The 22,045-nt window shown below is 36.4% G+C and overlaps 1 protein-coding gene across 1 annotated transcript in view; it reads left to right on the forward strand.

Annotated features, from left to right (window-relative positions):
- The window catches only part of LOC108708054 (hematopoietic progenitor cell antigen CD34), a 41,550-nt gene extending 27,145 nt beyond the window's left edge, over positions 1-14,405 (forward strand). Inside the window, exons 6-9 of the mRNA XM_018246338.2 lie at positions 3,232-3,385; positions 5,498-5,541; positions 12,145-12,306; positions 12,406-14,405. Of these exons, the coding sequence (XP_018101827.1) occupies positions 3,232-3,385; positions 5,498-5,541; positions 12,145-12,306; positions 12,406-12,570 (525 nt within the window). The 3' untranslated portion in view covers positions 12,571-14,405. The remainder of the gene's footprint in view (positions 1-3,231; positions 3,386-5,497; positions 5,542-12,144; positions 12,307-12,405) is intronic.
- Positions 14,406-22,045: the final 7,640 nt, after the last annotated feature.

A 22,045-nucleotide genomic window follows, 5' to 3' on the forward strand; every position in this document is an offset into this window, starting at 1 on the left:
ATTCGATAGTCGAAGTACTTTCCCTTTAAAAAAAACTTCGACCCCCTACTTCGGCAAATAAAACCTACCGAAGTCAATGTTAGCCTATGGGGAAGGTCCCCATAGGTTTGCTAACCTTTTTTTGATCGAAGGATTTTCCTTCGATCGTTGGATTAAAATCCTTCGAATCGTTCGAATGAACATTTAGCGCTAAATCCTTCGACTTCGATATTCGAAGTCGAAGGATTTCAATTCGAGAGTCGAATTTCGAAGTATTTTTAACTTCGAAATTCGACCCTTAATGAATCTGCCCCTTATTGTACAGAAGTGTGGTCCAATATGTCGCTATAGCTATTATTATTGCTATATAAAGATATAATAATAAAATAAGAACTTTGCTCATCATCCTTTCCTGTTTCCAGGCACATTATAATACTTTATTTATATGACTGTGTCCCTTTAAGTAAATGATTCATTGTATATAGAAACAGTTTCCTTGAACAGAACACATATGTTGGTTATAAAGCACAAACAAACATAATGAGTTTCAAATGGCAGCTTTAAGGGAATGTACCACAGCTAGTCAAAGCACACACTTCAAATTAATGTCCCCTGATGGCCAGTCTATGCTATTTCCTATAATTGTTCTTTAAATGACACAAGGATGTGTCAGAAAGTCTAAAGACTCATTAGGAGGCATAACAACATTCTTATTCTTCTATTGTGCCTTGTAGAAAAAAACAGCAGCCTTTGCATATGTTAGTGGTCTTACATAAACAAGTATCACTATGTATGCATAACATATATATATATATATATATATATATATATATATATATATATATATATATATATATATATATATATATATATATATATATATATATTAGAAAACAGGACACATTCTCTTAACAATAACAATTTTATGTTAGCACTGTGTACTGATTTTGGCTGTTCCCTAAACTTTAGGCAGACTAATATGAACACAAACCATAGTAGCACAATATCATGAAATAGGCATTTTGTGGCACATTTGCATTAATGCAGCTGTCTGAATCGGGGCCGTTCAACTGAATGTCCGTGGGCTGGATGTACCCCCCAGTCTACTCAGAGGCTCCATGGACTACACTATATAACATCATTATTTTGATGTAATCCGGCTCTCCAACATGCTGTACAACATATAATTGGCCCTCTACATATAATATAGGGTTGCCATCTTTTGGTTGGACCCTTACTGGACAGTGATGTTGGGGCAGTGGTGGGACAGAGATAGGATGGATCTATGCCATGTAGGGGCAGAACTATGATATAAAGGGGGCATGGCTGTGATCTGGTGCAGAAGAGGAGGGAGTATTGGTGAGAAGACAGGGAAAAAGAGAGCCAATGAAAAATAAGCCCTCCTTCAACGAGTCAGCCTTTACTTTAATTTGGCTGTTAGTGTGCCCAATCTTTCTAAGGTCAAGAATTGTAAAATTTTAAACCACAACCTGTTACTTTATTTAAAGCAGACCCAAGCTCTTGCCTACAAAGAAAGGAAAAACAATACATATACATTTCCAGGAAGAAGGTGGGCAAATGAATCCTCAGTCATTATTAATTGGCATGGAAATGTACATAGACTAAATAAAGAAGAAAAGACAACTCACATGTTCACTTCAAATGAGTACCAAAATATACCATCATTATTTAAGCTACAGTGACTATAATGTTTTAGGTAATAGAGCCAGATTCCATCCAGAACTGTGCAGTCCTCATCTTCATCAGGATTTATTAGCTTGTTTATTTTCTTGTATAGGGCTGTCCAACTGGAAGCCTTTGGCCACAAATGATCGCAGGTAATTTTTTCAGCCTTCCCCACTAAAATATGTGCAGCAATCAGAGTGGTATTAAAAGCATTTTTAATCCTAGTTACGAAATATTTATTTTATTTTTGTTCCTTCTCAAATGTTGATTCAGTGTGCAAGCCACAATCCTTTGCACATGGGGGGGGGGGTCAAAAAGAAAAGCTCAGAAGGAAGAATATGACTGTAACATGTGAAAAAAAAGATGAGAATTCAGTATAGCAAGAATGGTTAGAGAATTTCTGGATATGGTGGACTGGTGGATATTGTGGAAAAAACAAAAGTTGAAATGGAGAGACAAAAAGAGAGAGTGAAAAGGTATAGGGACATGCAAAGAATACTGGCAAAGAGAAAAACAGAAGGGAAAGGATTAAATGTACAGGGCCTATATCAGCACTTGACATTTAAATGGTCTACATACATACGTGGTGATGTAGTAGTGTAGTAATTCTCACAGTCAATGTAATATGTATTCATAATTCAAATCATTTGGAGCTAAACTACGAGAGATTTTATAGGATGGTGTTGGGTCCACAGAAAACATCCTACAAGTTGGATGCAGTTGCATGGTTCAATAAATAATGGGGCTGATAGAAAAATCTGATGTGAAAAATAAATGAGTTTTCATGCGATAAACCATGAGATAGCTTTTTCTCACTGAATAAAATCTGGCCCAGGATTCATGCTGTTGTGTGCTTTGCGTGAGAAGGGTTTGTGGGTCAGATAAAGTTTTTTGCAAAACGAGGTGTGATGTCTTGCAAAAATCTTCTAGTAGTTCATCTATAAATTGCCCTCCATCCTTAAGAAGTTATACAGAACTGGGCTACTGTAACGCAGTGTAGAGCTTTCCTATAAGAAAAAGCAGCTGCCAACCCATTACTGATGAACTTATTTTCAAGTGAAGACCAAGCAAGCACAGATGATTGTGTACCACATGGTATATTATGGAATTCTAAATTTGCATTCAGAATCAGTATCAATATTGTAAAGATATTGTAAAGTTCTACAGAAAATTCTGACCCAATTAATGAATATGTGTATTCTATTGTGATTTCTCGGGTTTATATTCATTTGTTCAAAGCACTATATGGGTTTCCATATCTCTAGATGTATTGACATAAAGTTGCAAAATATTTACATCAATAATCAAAGCAAGCCTTTTTTTGCTCAGAAATAATTTTGCTTATCGTAACTATGAGACCAGCCCCTTCTGTAACTCATGACACAAATACTTGTATGGGCAAAGGGCCACAGAACATCAAGTTTTGCCATGATGGAAAGAAATACAGTTACCTCACTTTGTAGAAAGCCTACATATGGAGCTAACTTGGTAAAATATCCACAACTTTATTTCCAAGTTTCAAATTAAAATATATACATATGATTAATAGTTTTATTGTTTTGACAGGAAGACCTCCTGAAACCAGACAAGGGAAATACACTAAGGTCTGTTTTGTGCAATGTCACCAATTCTTACACTAGCCAATGCCACCTGACCCTCTACACTTCAGAAACCAATCAGAAATGCATCCTTTGGGTCTTGAAAGGAATTGCCAGCAACGGTATGTATCCTATTTTCAGCACTATTTAAATATATGGCTCTGCGCTTGACAAGCCCCCTGTCTGTTTCCAAATTGGTTTATGCACAATATAGCGCATGCATAGCTATGGCACTGGATTTCATCATACAGCTGAAATGTGATAGGCTGAAATTAGTGTCCTCTCAAGGAAATTTCAATGAAAGTGTACCATTTACCAAAACTGCTAAAATTAACCCCAATCAGTTGTAAGCTTTGTCTAGTCAGCTGCAAGTAAAATAATGAAAGCAAACATTTGATCGGTTGTCGTTGTTTACTGCCCAAGTTAAAGTTTAGTCTTAGTAAATGAGCCCCACAAATGACTGAGTTTTTTTTGCATTGTAATAAAATGTATGTGAACTAAAATTGGACAATGAGCTTAAAAGCACAGCTATATGGTTGCCGGTTCATCTGAAGGCAACAGGCTGCCTTTGTATTGCTTATATCTGTGATCTGTGCTTTCCATTTATATTAGGGTTTTTTTTAGCAAAGAAGGAGCTTTATTTGTGCTTATACATTCCAAATTACCACTAACACAGCAGCTTCATAGAACAAAGAATTGTTTGGAAATAGACAGAAAATTATTATTTTAAAAATAGTCACCTTCATGACAACAAGGAAATCCCAGAAGAATTTGCCAGAGCAGTCACAGCAAGGTCATCCATTAATAGTGAGGATTGTTGGAACTTCAGTTGTGTTTTCCCACATAAAACATTTGTCATAGGTCTATTGCTAAATGGGCACTGTTTATTTTTAATAAAAAAAAGCAGTTATTAGTGCTGATTAGCAAGTCTGAAAACCTGACTGAGTAGTTAGTTTCACTCAGCACTTCATAAAAGGTCTCTGGTGACTGGAGAATGTCACTTTTTAATAAATATCCTGTGATGTGATTATGTTCACCTAATAAAGCCTTAGGAACTTATAAAGGAAATATTGGTCATTTGCCATCATATTAACTGAAATGTGTCTTCTCTGTACAAGTGCCTCTCTGTGGGGGAGCTATGGGGGGAGAGGTAGTAATTGTTTGATGTTCCATATTCATTCTGGGTAGGTGGGTTACAAAAATACTCAAAGTACTACTTACCTCATTGTGTGATGTGGATGACACCTCCTTACAAGTGAATATAAAATACATTTTAAATTAGCCTTATCATATCATAATGTAAGTAAATTTGCAGCCAAATTCCCAGGTACCCGTAGATCCCACATGTCATTACTCAGAAGTCTAATCTCAGTTTGAGTCTGGGAAGAGACCAAACTCTGATCTAGCTTTCTCATTCACATAGGGGAAACAGTCAATACCTATATATGGTGTAAAATAAGCTGACCATCTTGCAAAACCATTTAACCACATCTTCAAGGAAGTTGAGTGGTTTTCATAATTTCATAATGTTAAAGGGAAAATATATCCCCTTTCTTGGCATGAGCTCATTTTATTGGGCTTGTGTAGAAAAGATGTATAAACACCATCTGAATTTTCAAATATAAATATATATTTTTCTGATTCCACAGATTGAAAGGACACCAAGATAATCATATTCCCACTGCACCTTAGGTGCACAGTCTAATGCTACACTTATATTACCACTCTCACCTTGTTTCATTGTGAAGCGATGGATTCTGGGATTTCAGAATTTTCTGAAAAGCAGCGGGACTATCAAGACGCAAAATTAGAGCTCATCACAGAAAACTCACTCACTTTCTATTCATTCCTATGTGATTTTTAGAATCGTATTTATCAAATAGTGAACTTTCAACCACTGATAAATACGCTTCTAAAATCCCCATAGGGATGAATAGAAAGTGGGTAAATTTTTATGTGGTAAATCTCACATTTTGATAAATCTGCCCACCAGCCCAAGAATGGGTTGCATGAAATTGTGAGCCAAAAGGGGGCTTGGAAATGGTTCTTATGAGCATAATGGTTTCCTTTTAATATGTAGAATTTGGAAAATTGTATTTACTTCTAGAAGTTTAGATAGTGTTTATGGATCTTTTTTACATAAGACCAGATGAGTGAGCATAAGTCAGAAAGGGAGTATATTTTCCATTAAGACTGTTACTTAATTTTTTACATAATTATTTTTTGCCCCGCAGATGCAAAGGAAGCTCTAGAGAGTCATTATTCAGCACTTCAAAAGGTAAATTGTGATTTTAGCATATATCATACTGGGGGGGCGGTTGGGCACTAAACGTGATTCGTCAATGTGAAAGTAAAGATAGAAGTTGTTTAAGCAATGATACAGGAAGTTTAGAAAGCTTATCAAGCATGCTAAGGGTCTGGCCACACGGGCAGATTTGGGGAGATTAGTTGCCAGACGAAAAATCTCTTCTTTGGGGTGGCTAATCTCCCCGATCTGCCTTCCGCCAACTAAAATGTAAATCGCCTGGAGGCAGGCACAAGGAGCGCTTCATTTTACGAAGTTGGCCGAAGTTTCCTTGTGAGGCAATTACGGGCGACATCGGAAAACAAAGCATTCTATGTGCCTGCCCCCAGGTGATTTATATTTTAGCTGGAGGAAGGCAGGGGAAGGCAGATCTGGGAGATTAGTTGCCGCAAAACACTTTGCGACTAATCTTCCCGAATCTGCCCATGGCCAGACCCTTAGGGGCATGTTTACTAACATTGGAGATAAATATCTGGAGAAATTTCTGGAGATGTTGCCCATGGCAACCAATCAGCAATTAGATTTAAAGAGCCACAGCCAAGTTAGAAAACAAAAGCAAAGATCTGATTGGTTGCTATGGGCAACATCTCCAGAAATCTCTCCAGATATTTATCTCCAATGTTAGTAAACATGCCCAATGTGTTCCATGCATGTATGCATGGGATTAATAGCATTTTTAAATCGTTTTTCCAATAGCATCATTATTAAAAGAGAACTTATTGTCCTCATATGCAATATCATACTGTGTTGGTTTTGGGAATGATATAGACAATGATAGATATTAATGTTAGTATCACATGGATTATTATTACATTCTATACCTTGATTTTAAAAAAAAGTGAATTGTGCCTAAAATTTCCATTTCCATCTGACGTGCCATGCCTGCTGAGTATAAGCATGCCTCATTTTTGCTTTATTTTTTTCTCTGTACCATAACCATTTGAATCATCTAGTGTACTGTTTACTTTATATACTCTAGGTCAAAAGGTCCTAGCCTGTAAACCATTTCTGTCCAATTTCAAGCCATAGAGACTTTGCAGTTCATGTATTCAAATTTTTTGTGGCATTTTTTAGATGTATTGTTCTCTTTGCTTTAATATATACGAGGCATGTTAACCTGCATATATAAAATAATTGAATGCATTGATATATGTGGTTAAATGACAGATAGACAGCCTTTATTATGAATTCTGATGCTCCTCTTGTATAACTAAAGAGTGCAGCTGGAGGAGTCGTATATTGCTCATAAATGTGTAAGCTCTTTGGTAGCCAGAATAGAGTCTTGTACTGTGCAAGGTCCAACAAAGTTTTAGTTAAAAATGTTGGTAGTGTGTAATGTGAAAATCTTACAACGGGAGTTATTCCTTGTCATCCTGTAAAGTTTAACAGATGGTAACAATTAAGCTGGGCATAGACTGGAAGTCTTTTGTTTTTGGTCTTGATTAGATCTGTTTGTGATTTTAGCCACACAAAGAAACTTTTTCTGCTCATGGTAAACACATCCCCAACCCCCATTCCATTACTTTAAATAGATGTCCCCTTACTGCGTCTCAGTTGCACCGAAAGTTTTTTCTATACATAAAAAAAACCATTAAAAATCATCTATTCTCTAATTATTTTGATTGACGTCTATGGAACTATAGAAGGGGCCCAAATCCTACAGCCCATAATTAAAGTGTGGCCTTTCCCATGTTTATGCAGAGATATGGTTACTTCCTAAATATGAATCCCTTTTTTATACATACAATTGTTTTACCCCCTGTATGTACTGTATATAGCACTCACATCAGGAACAGTGCAATCCTCAACTGAATTGCCATGTGCTACCATAAGGATGGGTAAATTGAATGCCAGTTATGGGGCACTTCAAGGTACTTTTTGCTTAATATTATCCTGAGATGCTGGAATACTATGTCTTACAGTGAACAAACAGGCTTCATAGCAATACAGCATTCAGAATCACCATCTGGTGGATGAAGTTAATTTCAATAGATGTAACTTTGGGATTATGGGGATAGCACTTCAAAACAATGAGGAACCATTTAATAAACACCTTTTGTCTTGTGTATACAGCTGTTGTTGTGTATATGTTTTGAAGGCCACTGCAACCTTTCCTTCTGTTTCTTGAATAAAAACATCTATAAATTATTTTGAATCTGATCCAGAAAAAGTTGCCAACATTTCTGACCAAAAACAGCAAAGAGGTCAGAGGAAATAAAAAAAACCTCTCCCCCAAATAAAAAAATATGTTTCATTGTTGTAGAATGTTTTCCATTATGGGTCTCCTAGCTACCTCCTGGATTTTATCCTAAGAATAACTTCCTTCCTACTGTGTGAATGTGAACACTTAGATGAACAACACAAGAGGCCAAATTTGGCACGTAGTATAAGCTTAAAAAGCATAACATTCTTTTCATAAACAACATGACATTTTCACAAGCCACCCAAAGACAAGGGAGTCCAGAAAATGTCTGTTTACTTTTTATTCTGTAATGTGTTTTAAGTAGAAACCAAATAAATAATGTCACTTGTGGAGCACAGTAAGTGCTACTGCTCATATGGGAAAAAACAATGCTAGAACATAAGGTTTTAAACATAGAGGCAAATCTATTTTGCTTAAAATTCCGATGCAATATCCATTCTTTACATAGCCAAGGAACAAGCTGAAGTTATTTTGTGATAAGTTTCGTTTAGTTGTTAATTATTATAATTTATAGTATCATAACTATTATAGAAGCTCTCAGCAAACAGCTTGAATAATTATCTTTAAATCCTTAATCTGCCTTTTAACAATATAACTATACCCAATTTAGTATTGATTGATGGGGATTTCCTTTTTTCTTTCCAACAGCATCCTGAAACACTTAAACCAATCACAACCTTAATTCTTCTATTAAAAAATCTTTAATGTTTAAAAGTGATTCACAAGGATACAAACACATTTTGTAAATTAGTTTTTGATCTGTATCTGTACATTACCATTTTTTTTAGTTATCAAAGACAGTCCTCAATCAGAGAATTTAAATCTGCCAGAAAAATAAAAACAGTAGATAATATCCTAATATCCTCATATTTTGCAACAAGGGGTACTAGCACATATATGGGCACTAAACTCTCTTTGATATACTTTTATTTTGTCTGTTATCCCCCCACCTTCCTAGATGATACTTCAAGTATACTCTCATCATGAGCACAAGGAATGCATTTGATGGTCCGCTTACTTGGCTGTCATTCCTTGCACAAAAAACAAACAAGCCAAGCACCCATGCTAACAGGCAGGACCGCCATCAGAAATCGCAGGGCCCCATACGACAAAACACAACAAAAAAAAATATTGGTGGCTAGGGTTCCCACATGTTAATAAAAAATAAAAAGATATTGGTGGTCAGGGCCCCCCATATTAAAAACATTTGTGGCCAGGGCCTCCCCATTAAAAAATATTGGTGGCTAGGGCCCCACACGAGAAAAAAAAATTGGTGGCCAGGGCGCCTTAAACGTCCATGCCTTCCCGAAATCAGCAGCTCTCAGAAAGATGGGGGGCCCGACTAATCAAGTAAGTGTGGCGTGGCCAGGCCCCCCTTACCCTCTGGCCCCCTACAACTCTCCCCCTGACAGGCTTACACCAACTTGGGACCATTGGTGATATAGTTCTCCCTCTTTCATTTTTAAAATGCTTTCCAGAATTACACCCAAATTAAAGGTTTTATTGTCCTTCTGGAAAGACATCTCCGCCATTTTTTAAATCTCTACATAGGTCTTGCTCCTCCTTATGGATAAATGTATTGGTGGATGAGGGGGAATAATGTAAAAATGGATGAAAGGATAGAGAGCTAAACAAAATCAATGGAATTGTGGGTCTCGCACCCAGAAGACAGTTGCAAATATCTAAACCTTTATCCCCAAGTAGAAATGTTTATTTAATTCAATATATTGAATTAAAGCAGTCATTGGTCTGCCCTATAAGTTTCAAAATATTTACTGCATTTCCCAATTCATTTTTTTTGGTATTGATAGTGAATACACCCAACATTTTGGCTGAAATGCAAAAACCCCATGGATCTATCTTCTAGAAAAACAGCAGCGCTACGCAAGAAAAACAGAAAAAAATCTGTTGGTTGTAGCCATCCCAGGAAAATCTGTTAGCTATTTGCAATTTTTACAGTTTAGCAGCTGTGAGATCTGTTAACTTCTTAAACAATTCAGCTTTTGGTTTGTGTTACAGAGTACATCCTTGGGCACAAAAGTGATTGAAAAAAGTAGCCAGCAATATCCCAATGATGTGTGTGTGTGAATCTTTTTTACATCAATGGGCAAAGAGCTAAGACATTTATGGAACATTCTTGCTGGTCACCATGTGGCCCTAACACAGGCCAAATGTAAACTTAAATAAACGTGGTGAAAGGCCACAACATTTTTTATGAACTTTATAAAACGTTACAAAAACTCAAACTAGTAATATTAGGCATATGCCACAAACAACTGGCAGAAAAAGACATTTGTATAATTATTTTATTTACATTTAAAACTTACATTTGTTAATGTCTAGCACCTGGAAATAAAATCTTTCTTGGCAGCAACAAACATGTTTTATATGAGAAAATATTCCATACCAGCAGTGTAGAGTGAGCCATTAATTAATTTTTACCTCCATCAATCTCCACATAAGTACTAAACAGTAACGTAACTACTCTCTTCCGGGCCCGGGTGCAGGATGTGCACCGGGTCCCCCCTCTAGATGTGCAGTTACTTTATCGTGGTTTTATTTACCCCTGCTCCCCCGGTAGTTAAACTACTGGTATTAAAACTAGTGAAAGCAAGATTGTTTGTGTTAGTAAATGAGGGATACATATTCAGTGCAACTTGTGGATAGTGTTAAGTAATAATGTACTGTAATTTATTAGGTGGAAATGGTAGAATAATTTAAAAACACTCTGCATTGTGGATAATGGTTTTCTCTCAAACAAATGCAGGCCATATGCAGCTTATTTATATAAACTACTATATATTAAAGTTACAGTTTTTTCCACTGTGGGGTAGCATTACATTCATTTGTAATTCATAAAAACCCTTTCAACAAAAGGAGGGTATAGGAGTTCTATTGTTTCTTTTTGTTTTACAGACCCTTACCCAGGAAATATCTAAAATATTAATTTAATATGTATTATGATGCCAGATTTCAGAAGGACAATTAAACAGTCAGGCACTGTAGCTTTGCCGCTTGTCGACAGCCCGCAGTGAGATAGAGAACTAGAAGGGGGAGAACGGAGGGTACAATTTATTACGTGGAGGTTCAGATCCTATACGTGCATTGTTCAGCCGACGTGTCAGTTTAAGATGTTGCCTTTGCAGTGTCTAATAGGGCAAATGTTATAGGTGCCTCTGAGAGGACACAGTGTTAGTTAATTCTCCGTGCACACCATACTGGACAGTGGCTGATCAATCTACCTTCCTAACAGAAGGTCCAAGCGTTTTAACTATATACTATATATACAACTTTACTGGCTCATACTGCGCTTGAGGACAACACACTAATGAATTAATTACACTGCTACCCCTATTCACTCATATACTAGATCGAATTTCCACCCTTTCTTTTAACTGTTTTTAGTGGTCTTATCAATTTCCCTCTTTCAGTCCATGAATTTTAGTAAGCAAATAAAAGTTACATTTTATCAGGTTTCTTTATTGGAGTCCAAGGTGTGGGTTTAAGCACATTTCTATGTTCACAAATAAGCACTATGCACTTTAATGATTTCAATCACCATGAATTGACAAGATTTTCACTTTTAATCAATCATTTATTCAATGAATACAGAGGAGATGTTCACATAAATCACAATACTTTCAATTAAGTCGAATAGTTGATGGAGCTGATCAAGCTGGAAGACACATTTGTTAATATAAGGTTGCCTTGAGATTGTGCGACGTCATGTACTCCGCTTTTTGTCTCTCCTTTTGAGCATCGAATTAGGCAATTAAACAGCACACCTCCTTTTTTAAAATGAGTTTTAAAAAACTAAAAATGCCCCCATCCCCAGCACTTACTAGATGTCACTGTACTCCCTACATGATGATGCAGGCTTGCCTTAATAACAGTGTCCATGAAATGGCTCCTGCCTGCTTGCTATTATTATGAATTCCCAGACCGAAGAAATTCAAATAATTTATATAGTGTAATCAAAGTTTATTTTGCTTGGCTAACGTGATAAAATAGGATTTGGATTATTTTTTAAGGTGACAGGTCCCCTTTAAATGAATCAATAATCTGTTGGGGTTTTTTCAGCGATGTATTTAAACTTGCATCACATCGTATTAGTCATCCTGTGAAGCCTATTAATACAATTTTCCCACAGTTTTTCTATTTCAGAGGAGGTGATCATAAAATAGGGAAAACACAGACTAATCAGACATATCACAGTGCATCAAAACATGTCAGAAAGTGGGATACCAAAAGATGTGAAGGGATAAAGTACTAAATTACTGTATTGAAGTATTAAGATCGGTGTACTAATGGCTGTATTCTAACTATGATGATCCTGCAGGGAGATATTTTATTATGGGCTTTTATTTTTGCAGAAAGACTTTGTGTATAAGTGGGAGCAGATTTCTGATCATCAAACAAAAACGAAGAAGACAATGATTGCCCTGGTTACTGTTGGTGTTTTGATAGCCTTTATTATTCTAATTGGCTACTATCTCTCCAACCGGGAAAGCTGGACCCCTGGCAGACAGAGACTGGTAAGTTTGTGCAATTGATAACATGGCAATTTACAAATTTTACTTTTGGGTTGTGAGGTCATCCATATTATATCTGTTCTCCTTTTTCTATCCCTCAAGGGCGAGGACCCATATTATACTGAAACGGATAGCCAAGGAAACACCCTAGTGTCAGTGTCTGCCCACAGTCAGGAAAAGGAGAATGGAACAGGTCAGACAAGCACACCAACCACAACCAATGGGCACTCAACGAAGAAGCAGGCTATGACAGACACAAAAGTATAACAAGGGAAAACCTAATGAACTGAGGGAGAAAAGCAAATAAGTAAACTTGGAACATGTACATGTAGAGAAAATGAAAAAAAAAATCTTCAATGTTTGCTTCCTATCACGTCTTTGGCTTTCGTTAAAAGAAAGAAATCTGTACCAAAGACACGAACAACAAATTGAAATCTGGAAATTTTGTGAATATGTAATTCATGGAAAGGAACCTGCATTTTTTGAAATTCAACATTTTCCATATGCTTATGGAATTGGATATTTTAAAAAGACAGAGGAAAACATATCTGAGCTTATGGGAAAAATCAGTTTAGTCAAAATAATTATAAAACTGAACATGACCTTAAAATTTTTTTATTAACATAGGTGCTACATTCCACCAGTGCAGGTACCTGTGAAACCTGGTCAGTAATTTGTTTTTTCTTACTACAAATAAGAAAATGAAATAGATTTCATTGGCTGCTATGTGAAACTGCACTGGTTCAATTTAGCTGATATATCAGGCCCTACATTTTCAGGCTGAACACAATTGTCCTAGTTCACTGAAATTCCTAATTATTTTAGAGAAGTATTTAACTGGATGCAATGGAAATGCAGTAAGGTATTGTAATAATCTGGCTGCAAATTACAGTTTAGTTTTCAATGCTATTCTGAATTCAGATAGTGCTACCATGAAAACTACTAGGACAAAGCCAGTAAATAAAAATTAAGTTATGTATTTTCAACACAATGGGGTATATTTGTCAAAAAGTGAAGTTAGAGATCACCACAGTCCGCTAGAATGAAATACCGCCTCAGAATCCAAAAATCCGGCATCTCAGACTTGCCGATGTATATAAATCAATGGGAGAAGTCCCGAAGATATCCTGAGCTCTGGGTTTCGTGCAAAAATCCAAAGATTTCGGGTTTTTTTCGGGCAAAAATTCTAAGCAATCATATGATTTGTATTTTTGGGCGATTTTGACGATTTTTTCATTTTTCCTGAACTGGAATTTTTCAGAAAAATGTATTGATAAATAATGGGAACGGATTTGGTCGGAGTATATTTCAGAAAATAATGAGATAAATTTGGATTTTCATAAATAACCCCCTTAATGTATAACGACTTACATTGTAGGCATGAACATACTTACTTTTACTGTAAGACTACAGTGGGGGCTGATATGCAGATCTGACTAAAGTTGGATCTTTTCTGCTACAATAAATAACTCCCTTTATTTGCAAATGGTAAAGAGTTTTCTTTAGGGGAAACATTATCCAAATGTCTAAATAAAGCTTTTGCTTTGTATGTTTTGAGTTTAACTATGTGGGCTTATTTTTTGTTACTTATGTAGCAGTATTTCTTTATTACTTATGCAAAAGCAACAGTTATCCTATCTTATAGCAACCTGCCACAGTGGTCGCTCAGTCTGTGTGAATCAATATAACCTTTATAACCCAAGTCTAAGCTTATGAGTTAAACCAAGGAAGAGGAAACCCCACCACTGTAAATTTAACCTTTTAAGTGTTACGCATCATAGAATCTTCAGTACTGGCTTTGCAGCACTTTTGTTTTTATATGGGTTCATATGCTCTCCGGTAGCACACAGTCCCACTCACAAAAAGTCCTGCAGCAACAAAAGTATAATATAGTGCAATATTAGCAAAATCAGATTAGCAATGGAAAACTGCACAGAACTTGTACACAAAATATTAAATGAGGCTGTTAAAACATGGACAAAATTCATAGCATCTCTTTGAAAAAATACAAAACTAGAAACCGAGGTGTATGCAATGAAAAGAACAATTTTTGTTTTTGAAGCAGCAACCTTAAACATTTATAAATAAACTTTTGTTACATATGCCTTCTGTCTTTCTTACTACAATTAAATTAAATACTACAATGAAATTAAATTGTAGTATGATGTAGACAGTGATATTCTGTTGTTGTTTAGCAACTCTGGAATTTCAGCAAACATCGGGTGGCTAGGGACCAATTACCCCTAGCAACTAGGCAGTAATGGACATATCTTTTCACTAAACCAAAGGAAAAGAAGATAGGTATGTGTATATATATATATATATATATATATATATATATATATATATATATATATATATATATATATATATATATATATATATATATATATGTATGTGTATATATATATATATATATATATATATATATATATATATATATATATATATATATATATATATATATATATATATATATACATATACACATACCCATCTTCTTTTCCTTTGGTTTAGTGAAAAGATATGTCCATTACTCTGCAAATTAATCTCCAATGCCCGTGTGCAGGTTTGAGGGAAATAATATTATATTAACAAAAAAAGAAACCGCACCAAACAGGACTTCATAAAGGGGCAGATTTACATAGGGTCGAATATCGAGGGTTAATTAACCCTCGATATTCGACCATCAAAGTTAAGTTAAATCCTTCGACTTCAAATATCGAAGTCGAAGGATTTAGCGCAAATAGTTCGATCGAACGATTAAATCCTTCGCATTGTTCGATTCGAAGGATTTTAATCGTTCGATCGAAAGATTTTTCTTCGACCCAAAAAAACTACCAAAGCCTATGGGGCCCTTCCTCATAGGCTAACATTGACTTCGGTAGCTTTTAGGTGGCGAACTAGGGGGTCGAAGTTTTTTCTTAAACAGACAGTACTTCGACTATCGAATGGTCGAACGATTTTTAGTTCGAATCGAAGTCGAAGGTCGAAGTAGCCCATTCGATGGTAGAAGTAGCCAAAAAAAACATTAGAAATTCGAAGTTTTTTTCCTCTATTCCTTTACTCGAGCTAAGTAAATGGGCCCCATAGTGTCAAAAAATCAAAAATTTATTTTCAACGTTTCGGCTCTAGTGCTCGAGCCTGAAGTCCTGTTTGGTGTGGTTTCTTTTTTGTTTATATATAAATATATACATATATAAATAGTTTCCAAACCAGCACTCCCTTTTAGTGAAAAAATGTAATTTTTATTGTTACATGGTATCTTATTCCAACATTTCGATCCCTATTGGGATCTTTTTCAAGGAAGATGTACATATATATATATATTTTTTTTTTCACACAGTGATACAGCATCTTAATCTGAGTTTCAGTTTTATCTGGGGACCTTTTTCAAGACTTGCCTACCGTCCATATCCTGCTAGAAAAGTTATTGGCTGTCCTCTCACCCGCAGGTCCACACATCACTACAAGAGGAGAGTCAATTCCTGTTTTAAGAGTCACACCCAGAGAACAGAAAGGGATAAACAATATAATATATAGTGAATAAAGTACCCCCTCTTGTAAAATATAAGGATATTATAAGTTACAGAGGAGTTTCATGACCATATAAAAACACGAGGCCGAAGGCCGAGTGTTTTTATACAGGTCATGGAACTCCGAGGTAACTTATAATATCCTCATATTTTACAACTGGGGGTACTTTATTTATTATAATACACAAATTTCAATGAGTCATGTGACTAAAATGACATCAGAACTCACCGTTTATAACTGATGACATCAGAACTCACCATTTATAAGGATATAATTTACAAGATATTCATGGCTTTTGTGTATTATAATGCATATTATAAAGTTACACAATACGAATAAGGCAATGTCTTAACATACACATGGCTTCTCAAAGCCCCAAGAAAACACAGGGGGCACATCCACAGTTTCAAGGAACAAAAGCATATTTATCTATAAGGTATAGGATCTATATTCTGGAATGCTTGAGACCTGGGATTTTCCAGATACAGGATCTTTCTGTAATCTAGATTAACATACCTTAAATTTCCTGAAAAATCATTGAAACATGAAATAAAACCAATCGTATCATTTTGTCTATAAGTTGAAGGTACTGTTATTACAGCTCGGGACCTGGGGTTTTTGTGGATAACGGATCTTTCAGTAATTTGGATCTTCATACATTAACTAGAAAATCATGTAAACATCATATAAACCCAATAGGCTGGTTCCCAGTTTGCTTCAATTATATGGTACAGGTATGACACCTGTTATCCAGAATGCTTGGAAACTGGGGTTTTCCGGATAACGGATCTTTCTGTAATTTGAATCTTCATACCTTAGGTCTACTAGAAATCATGTGAACATTAAATAAACCCAATAGGATTAATTATATCTTAGTTTGGATCAAGTACAAACTACTGTTTTATCATTACAGAGAAAAAGGAAAACGTTTTTTAAAAATTTGGATTATTTGGATAAAATTGAGTCTATGGGAGACGGCCTTTCCGTAATTCAGAGCTTTCTGGAAAATGGGTTTCCAGGTATAACAGCTCCTATACCTGTACTGTTTCAGAAAAAATACAGTAAAAATAAATAATTTTTAAAAATCTGAATAAAATGGAGTCTATGGGAGATGGCCTTTCCGTAATTCTGACCTTTCTGGATAACGGGTTTCTGGATAACAGGCCCCATACCTGTACAAAGAAATTTTTTAAAAAAAATATCCGTTACAACCAAATAAATAAATAGCAGCAATGAATAAATGCTCTACCCTACAAAACATATAACCTGCTATGAAGACTGGCTAAGTATCTTGAGTACTGGTTAGTTATGATTTGATGCTACCATGGTAAAATATTAAGAGTTTGATGTCACGTACTGCTGTAATTGATAAACAGTATCTTCCATTAATAGAGCATAGGATTTATTTTAGATCCCTTTCCCAAGATATTCTAGTATAATAAACTGATGAGTACTTTCCACAAAAGTCATGATACTTAATTTATTATTAGGTTATTATAAATAAACATGAACATGGCATAACATTACCTGCAGCCATTGTATCATGATCAGTAAAATGGTATCTTATGTTTAATGCTGAAGTGTGTTAGAACTGTGAATTGAGTTAGAACTTATTCCCTCTATGATAGTAGTCAAACTGAACCATTGACTAGAAAATAAAATCCAAAAGCACACACACCCAGAAGTTGCTTCAGATTTTTTTTAATGAAATCGCATTGGTTTTCTGAGAGTGCAAGTCAATGATGTTATGCCTCAGTGAAACATATATTTTATCTGCTCTTAGAATTGTACTCATGAAATGCAACATTTCACCAGGAGAGGTCTCTCTTACCCTCCATTTATTCCCTGGCACGCTAGGAAATTTCCATTCATAATTTCTTACGCAGTTGGCATTAAAATCTGTTTATTATTGACTGAATCTGCATACAGGGAGAGGCCCAAAGAAAATGACGCAGTTAACTTCTTACTTGTCAATAGGCTACAAGCAGAAAACAGAAAAGATATCTCCAGTGGTGGATTATGGGCTGAAAGGGCTTGGAGCTGAGATCATTAATGGGAATATTACGTGGAAAATTAAAAACAAAAGAAATAGGAAAGTTACTCATAGTTACAATAATTGGAGCCATGATGATGATGAGAAACATTTGGACAAAGTTTGCATTCCATTAAATGGGGTATAAACCAAACTATTTAGCATAATGAAAGCAAATTAAACTTAACTTTCTTAATACCTTTGCATATTAATTACAAATGCTATATAACTACTTTAAAGTAATTTGGAAATGTAATTGCTACTGAAAGCTAATTCTCTGCACTGCTGAGTTTGACTACATGTACAAGTAAAACAATGTAGAATTTCCCTTTCATCCAAGACTCGAATAACCACAATTCCTGTTAACAGAAATTACCTGTAAATAAGGACATATATGTGGGAAATGAAGACTTGGCCAGATTATTACTGCAGCATTGTTTCAATGATACATACTGAGGCTCATTTGTGCAATCGGCATTTTTTTCCCAACAACACAGTGTTTTTCCCAGAATTCCAGCAACACTGCAGGAGTAACTGTGCTACGGCAACTGAAGCAGTTGCTCGTCTTAGAGGGATGAGTATCAACTGAAGTTGCAGACCTGTAATAACATGAATTGCTTTAAAGCAATACAGGTACAAGACCTGTTATCCAGAATGCTCGGGGGCCTGGGGTTTTCCAGATAAGTTGTATTTTCTTAATATAGATCACCAAACCTTAAAGGGGTGTTCACCCTTAAATGAACTTTTAGTATGAGGTAAATAATCTGAGACAATTTGCAATTGCTTTTTATTTTTTTATTTGTGATTTTTGAGTTATTTAGCTTTTTTATTCAGCAGCTCTCCGGTTGTAGTTATAGAAATCTGGTTGCTAGGGTCCAAAGTGCCCTAGTAACCATGCACTAATTTAAATAAGAGATTGGAATGTGAATAGAAGAGGGCCTGACCAGAAAGGTAAGTACGGTAATCAAAAGTAGCGATAACAATACATTTGTAAATAGTATTTATTTTTTAGATGGGTTCAGTGACTCCCCATTTGAAAGTTGGAAAGAGTCAGAATAAAAAGGCAAATAATTCAGAAATTTTTAAAAATAAATAATGAAGACCAATTGCTTAGAATTAGCCATTCTATAATATACTAAAAGTTAACCTAAAGGTGAATTGAAATTAGTTAAAATGATTTAAACATTAAATTGTTTTGCCTCCAATAATAATTAATTATTTCTGTACAATTACAAGTTAGTCTTTTTATTATTGAGAAAAATGAAATCATCTTTCAAATGTGAATTGTTTGAATTCATTTGACTTTATGGGGCAAATTCACTAACGCAGAAAATGCGCTAGCGACACCTTCACCGCACTTTGCCAGGGCGCCGCTAATTCACTAAAATCCGAAGTTGCGCTCAGGGAGGCGAAAGGTAGTGAATTTGTGCTAGCGTTAATTCGTCTAGCAAAGTGAAGTTACGCTAGCGATGCCTAATTTGCATACAGCGCCAAGTTAAAGTATAGTAGACTTATATGTAGCAGCAAATACATTACACTACACAAGCCTGGGAAAGCTTTATAAAATAAAATAGAGTTGTTATTTTGCCCTATACATGTGCCCACTGTATAGTTTATGTGCCATATGTTAGGAAATGTAGGGGGGAAGGAGGGCACCCCCAAAAAATCTTTTTGAGCCTATCACCCTTAAAAAAGTAAAAGACGTCAGCGTTTTTGGGTCTTAGAAAAAATGTCAACATTTTTTGAAGCAAGCCCTATCTACTCTATTGCACTTCGCCTGGTCTGAGGTGGTGAAGGAAAGTCTGGCGCAAGAGGTAACCTTCAGTAAAATCCGCAAGTTAGTGAATTAGTGTAGTTATGTCCCTTCGCCATAGCGCAAGTTCATTAGCGAAATTTTATTTTTTATTTATTTAGCTTTTGGTTAACTGGTTGCTAGGATCCAGCTACCAGCCAGTGGTTTGAATAACACATTAAAATAAGTATAGAAGGAGACTGAATAGAAAGATAAGTAATAAAAAGTAACAATAAAAGTGTAGCCTCGGAGAGCAATACTGTTTTGCCTACTGGGGTCAGTGACCTCCATTTAAAAGCTTGGAAGAGGTAGAAGAGCAAATAAGTCAAATTATAAATAATATATAATGAAGACCAAATGTAAAGTTGCGAGGGATAGGACATTTTACATTTTCAAATTCTAACATAATTTTCCATTGTTTGAATCAGTAGGCACTGTTTTTTTTCATAGGTGGAAAGTGATTTGGGGGGGGGCTTAATACTTGCAATATTCATGATTTGTTATCAGGATACAGTATCAAGTGAATGAATTACAGGATAGCATACTTACAGTGCTGCCCCCATTCTATGTATTATACCCCTAAATACATGGTAGGGTGAATGCAAAGCAACACTGATTTTACTTCAAAGTACTTACCAGGGTGACATCCCTCAGAACATAAAGGTAGGGCCGTATTTACGAAAAAACACTCACCACAGCTCTGCAAGGGGAAATTTCACAGCCCTTTTATAGGCATTTCAGGGACCTGTTAATTATGAATAAGATTGAATCATTTTTAAATATGTTCCCATAAAATCATACACTATAGAGCTGTGGATTTTCCCTCAGGTGAGAATCCGCGAGCCCTATGTTTACCGTCTGATAAAATATCATATTCCTGTACAGGAAGCATTTAGTCCAAGGAAAGAAAATGTACAAAACAATATGTATAAGGCATGAATGCACAGACACCTTTATGTGGACTGTTATTTCCAGACTATGCTAGAGCCACAAACACAGAATGGAACACAGTCTAAGACAACCCACTCACAAATAATACAGACACACACAACCAGTAACTAGGGCTGGGCAGAAGAGGCACGTGACTAAGACGCAAAGATTGGGGGGAGCGCCTACCCCAGTCCAAAACTTAAAAATCATGCGCATGCGCGTCCTCCTTTGCGAACGGATGCGCACTCGCGTTCTTCTTTTGCGCACAGATGCGCACTCGCGTTCTTCTTTTGCGCACTGCAGGGGGCGGAGTGCGATGTGGCCAGCCTGGTTGCCTGGGGCGCTGTACAGACACAGAGAAGCTGTCAGACACACTGGGGCTCATTTATTAAAGCAGCGCATAAGTGGACGCAAAAGATTGTCTGCGCCATCATGAGCGTGATCGCTAATATATTTGCGTGATACTGCGCATAACACAGAGCTTTTGCAATGGTTTTGTTTATGCGCATTGCGCAAAAGATTAGGCATTTATGTCGCAAACGATGCCGTGGTTGTTAGGGGCGTGGCTGTGGGCGTGGCTACAATGCACTTGCACTGCGGCCGTCGCAGATTTGCGTCTGTATATGTGCAAAACTGCACCCGGGCAACAGCACCACAATTTTTACGACTGCCTCTTCGTGGCGTAATAGTAACGCTCTTCAAAATGCGCATTCCTGCCCAGCTGCGCTAGTATATTCACATTTTTGCGTTTCATGTTGCTTAAAAGAGAATTTTATATATGTGTGCAGAGCCACACTGCTAAACTGGGTTCTGGCAAATACAATGGTGCTGCTGTTGGTGGGGATGTTTGTTAACTCAAAGTTAACTCAAAGATGAACAACCCCTGTAAAGTGCATATTAACCACGCCTTCCACCCAACATGTTTGTATTGACCAAGGTTCCTTTAAGGGTATCAGGTAGGCTAAACACCTTTGCAACCAAACAAATATTAGCACAGAAACAAATGCAGATGCGTCTAAGTGAACGCAATATGCGCAATATGTGACGCAACTAATTAAAGCAGCGCATTCATACATGAGCACAACTAATCCTTACCTTTGCAGTATCTTCCTGTGCGCACAATTTATTATAAGCATTGCGACAGCTGATACGCAGTTTCACACGTCGCACCTGTCTGTGTCTACATTAGCGCACAAATCGCACTGTTAAGGTATCGTGCGCTACATTATTAAATACTCGCATGCGCTGGGCAAATGTCAGGCCACTGCGCTCTTTTTAGCGCTGCGCTGCGTTAATAAATGAGCCCCACCAGGCCCGGACTGGTAATCTGTGGGTTCTGGCAAATGCCAGAGGGGCTGCTATAAGGTCCAATAGAAAGTCAGTATTTAGTGGGCTGGTGGGGGCTGTTTGGGCCTCTGTGTGGGCTGATTGGGCCTCTGTGTACCTAAAAT

The sequence above is a fragment of the Xenopus laevis genome, chromosome 2L, assembly GCF_017654675.1.
Source record: "Xenopus laevis strain J_2021 chromosome 2L, Xenopus_laevis_v10.1, whole genome shotgun sequence".
Taxonomy (NCBI): domain Eukaryota; kingdom Metazoa; phylum Chordata; class Amphibia; order Anura; family Pipidae; genus Xenopus; species Xenopus laevis.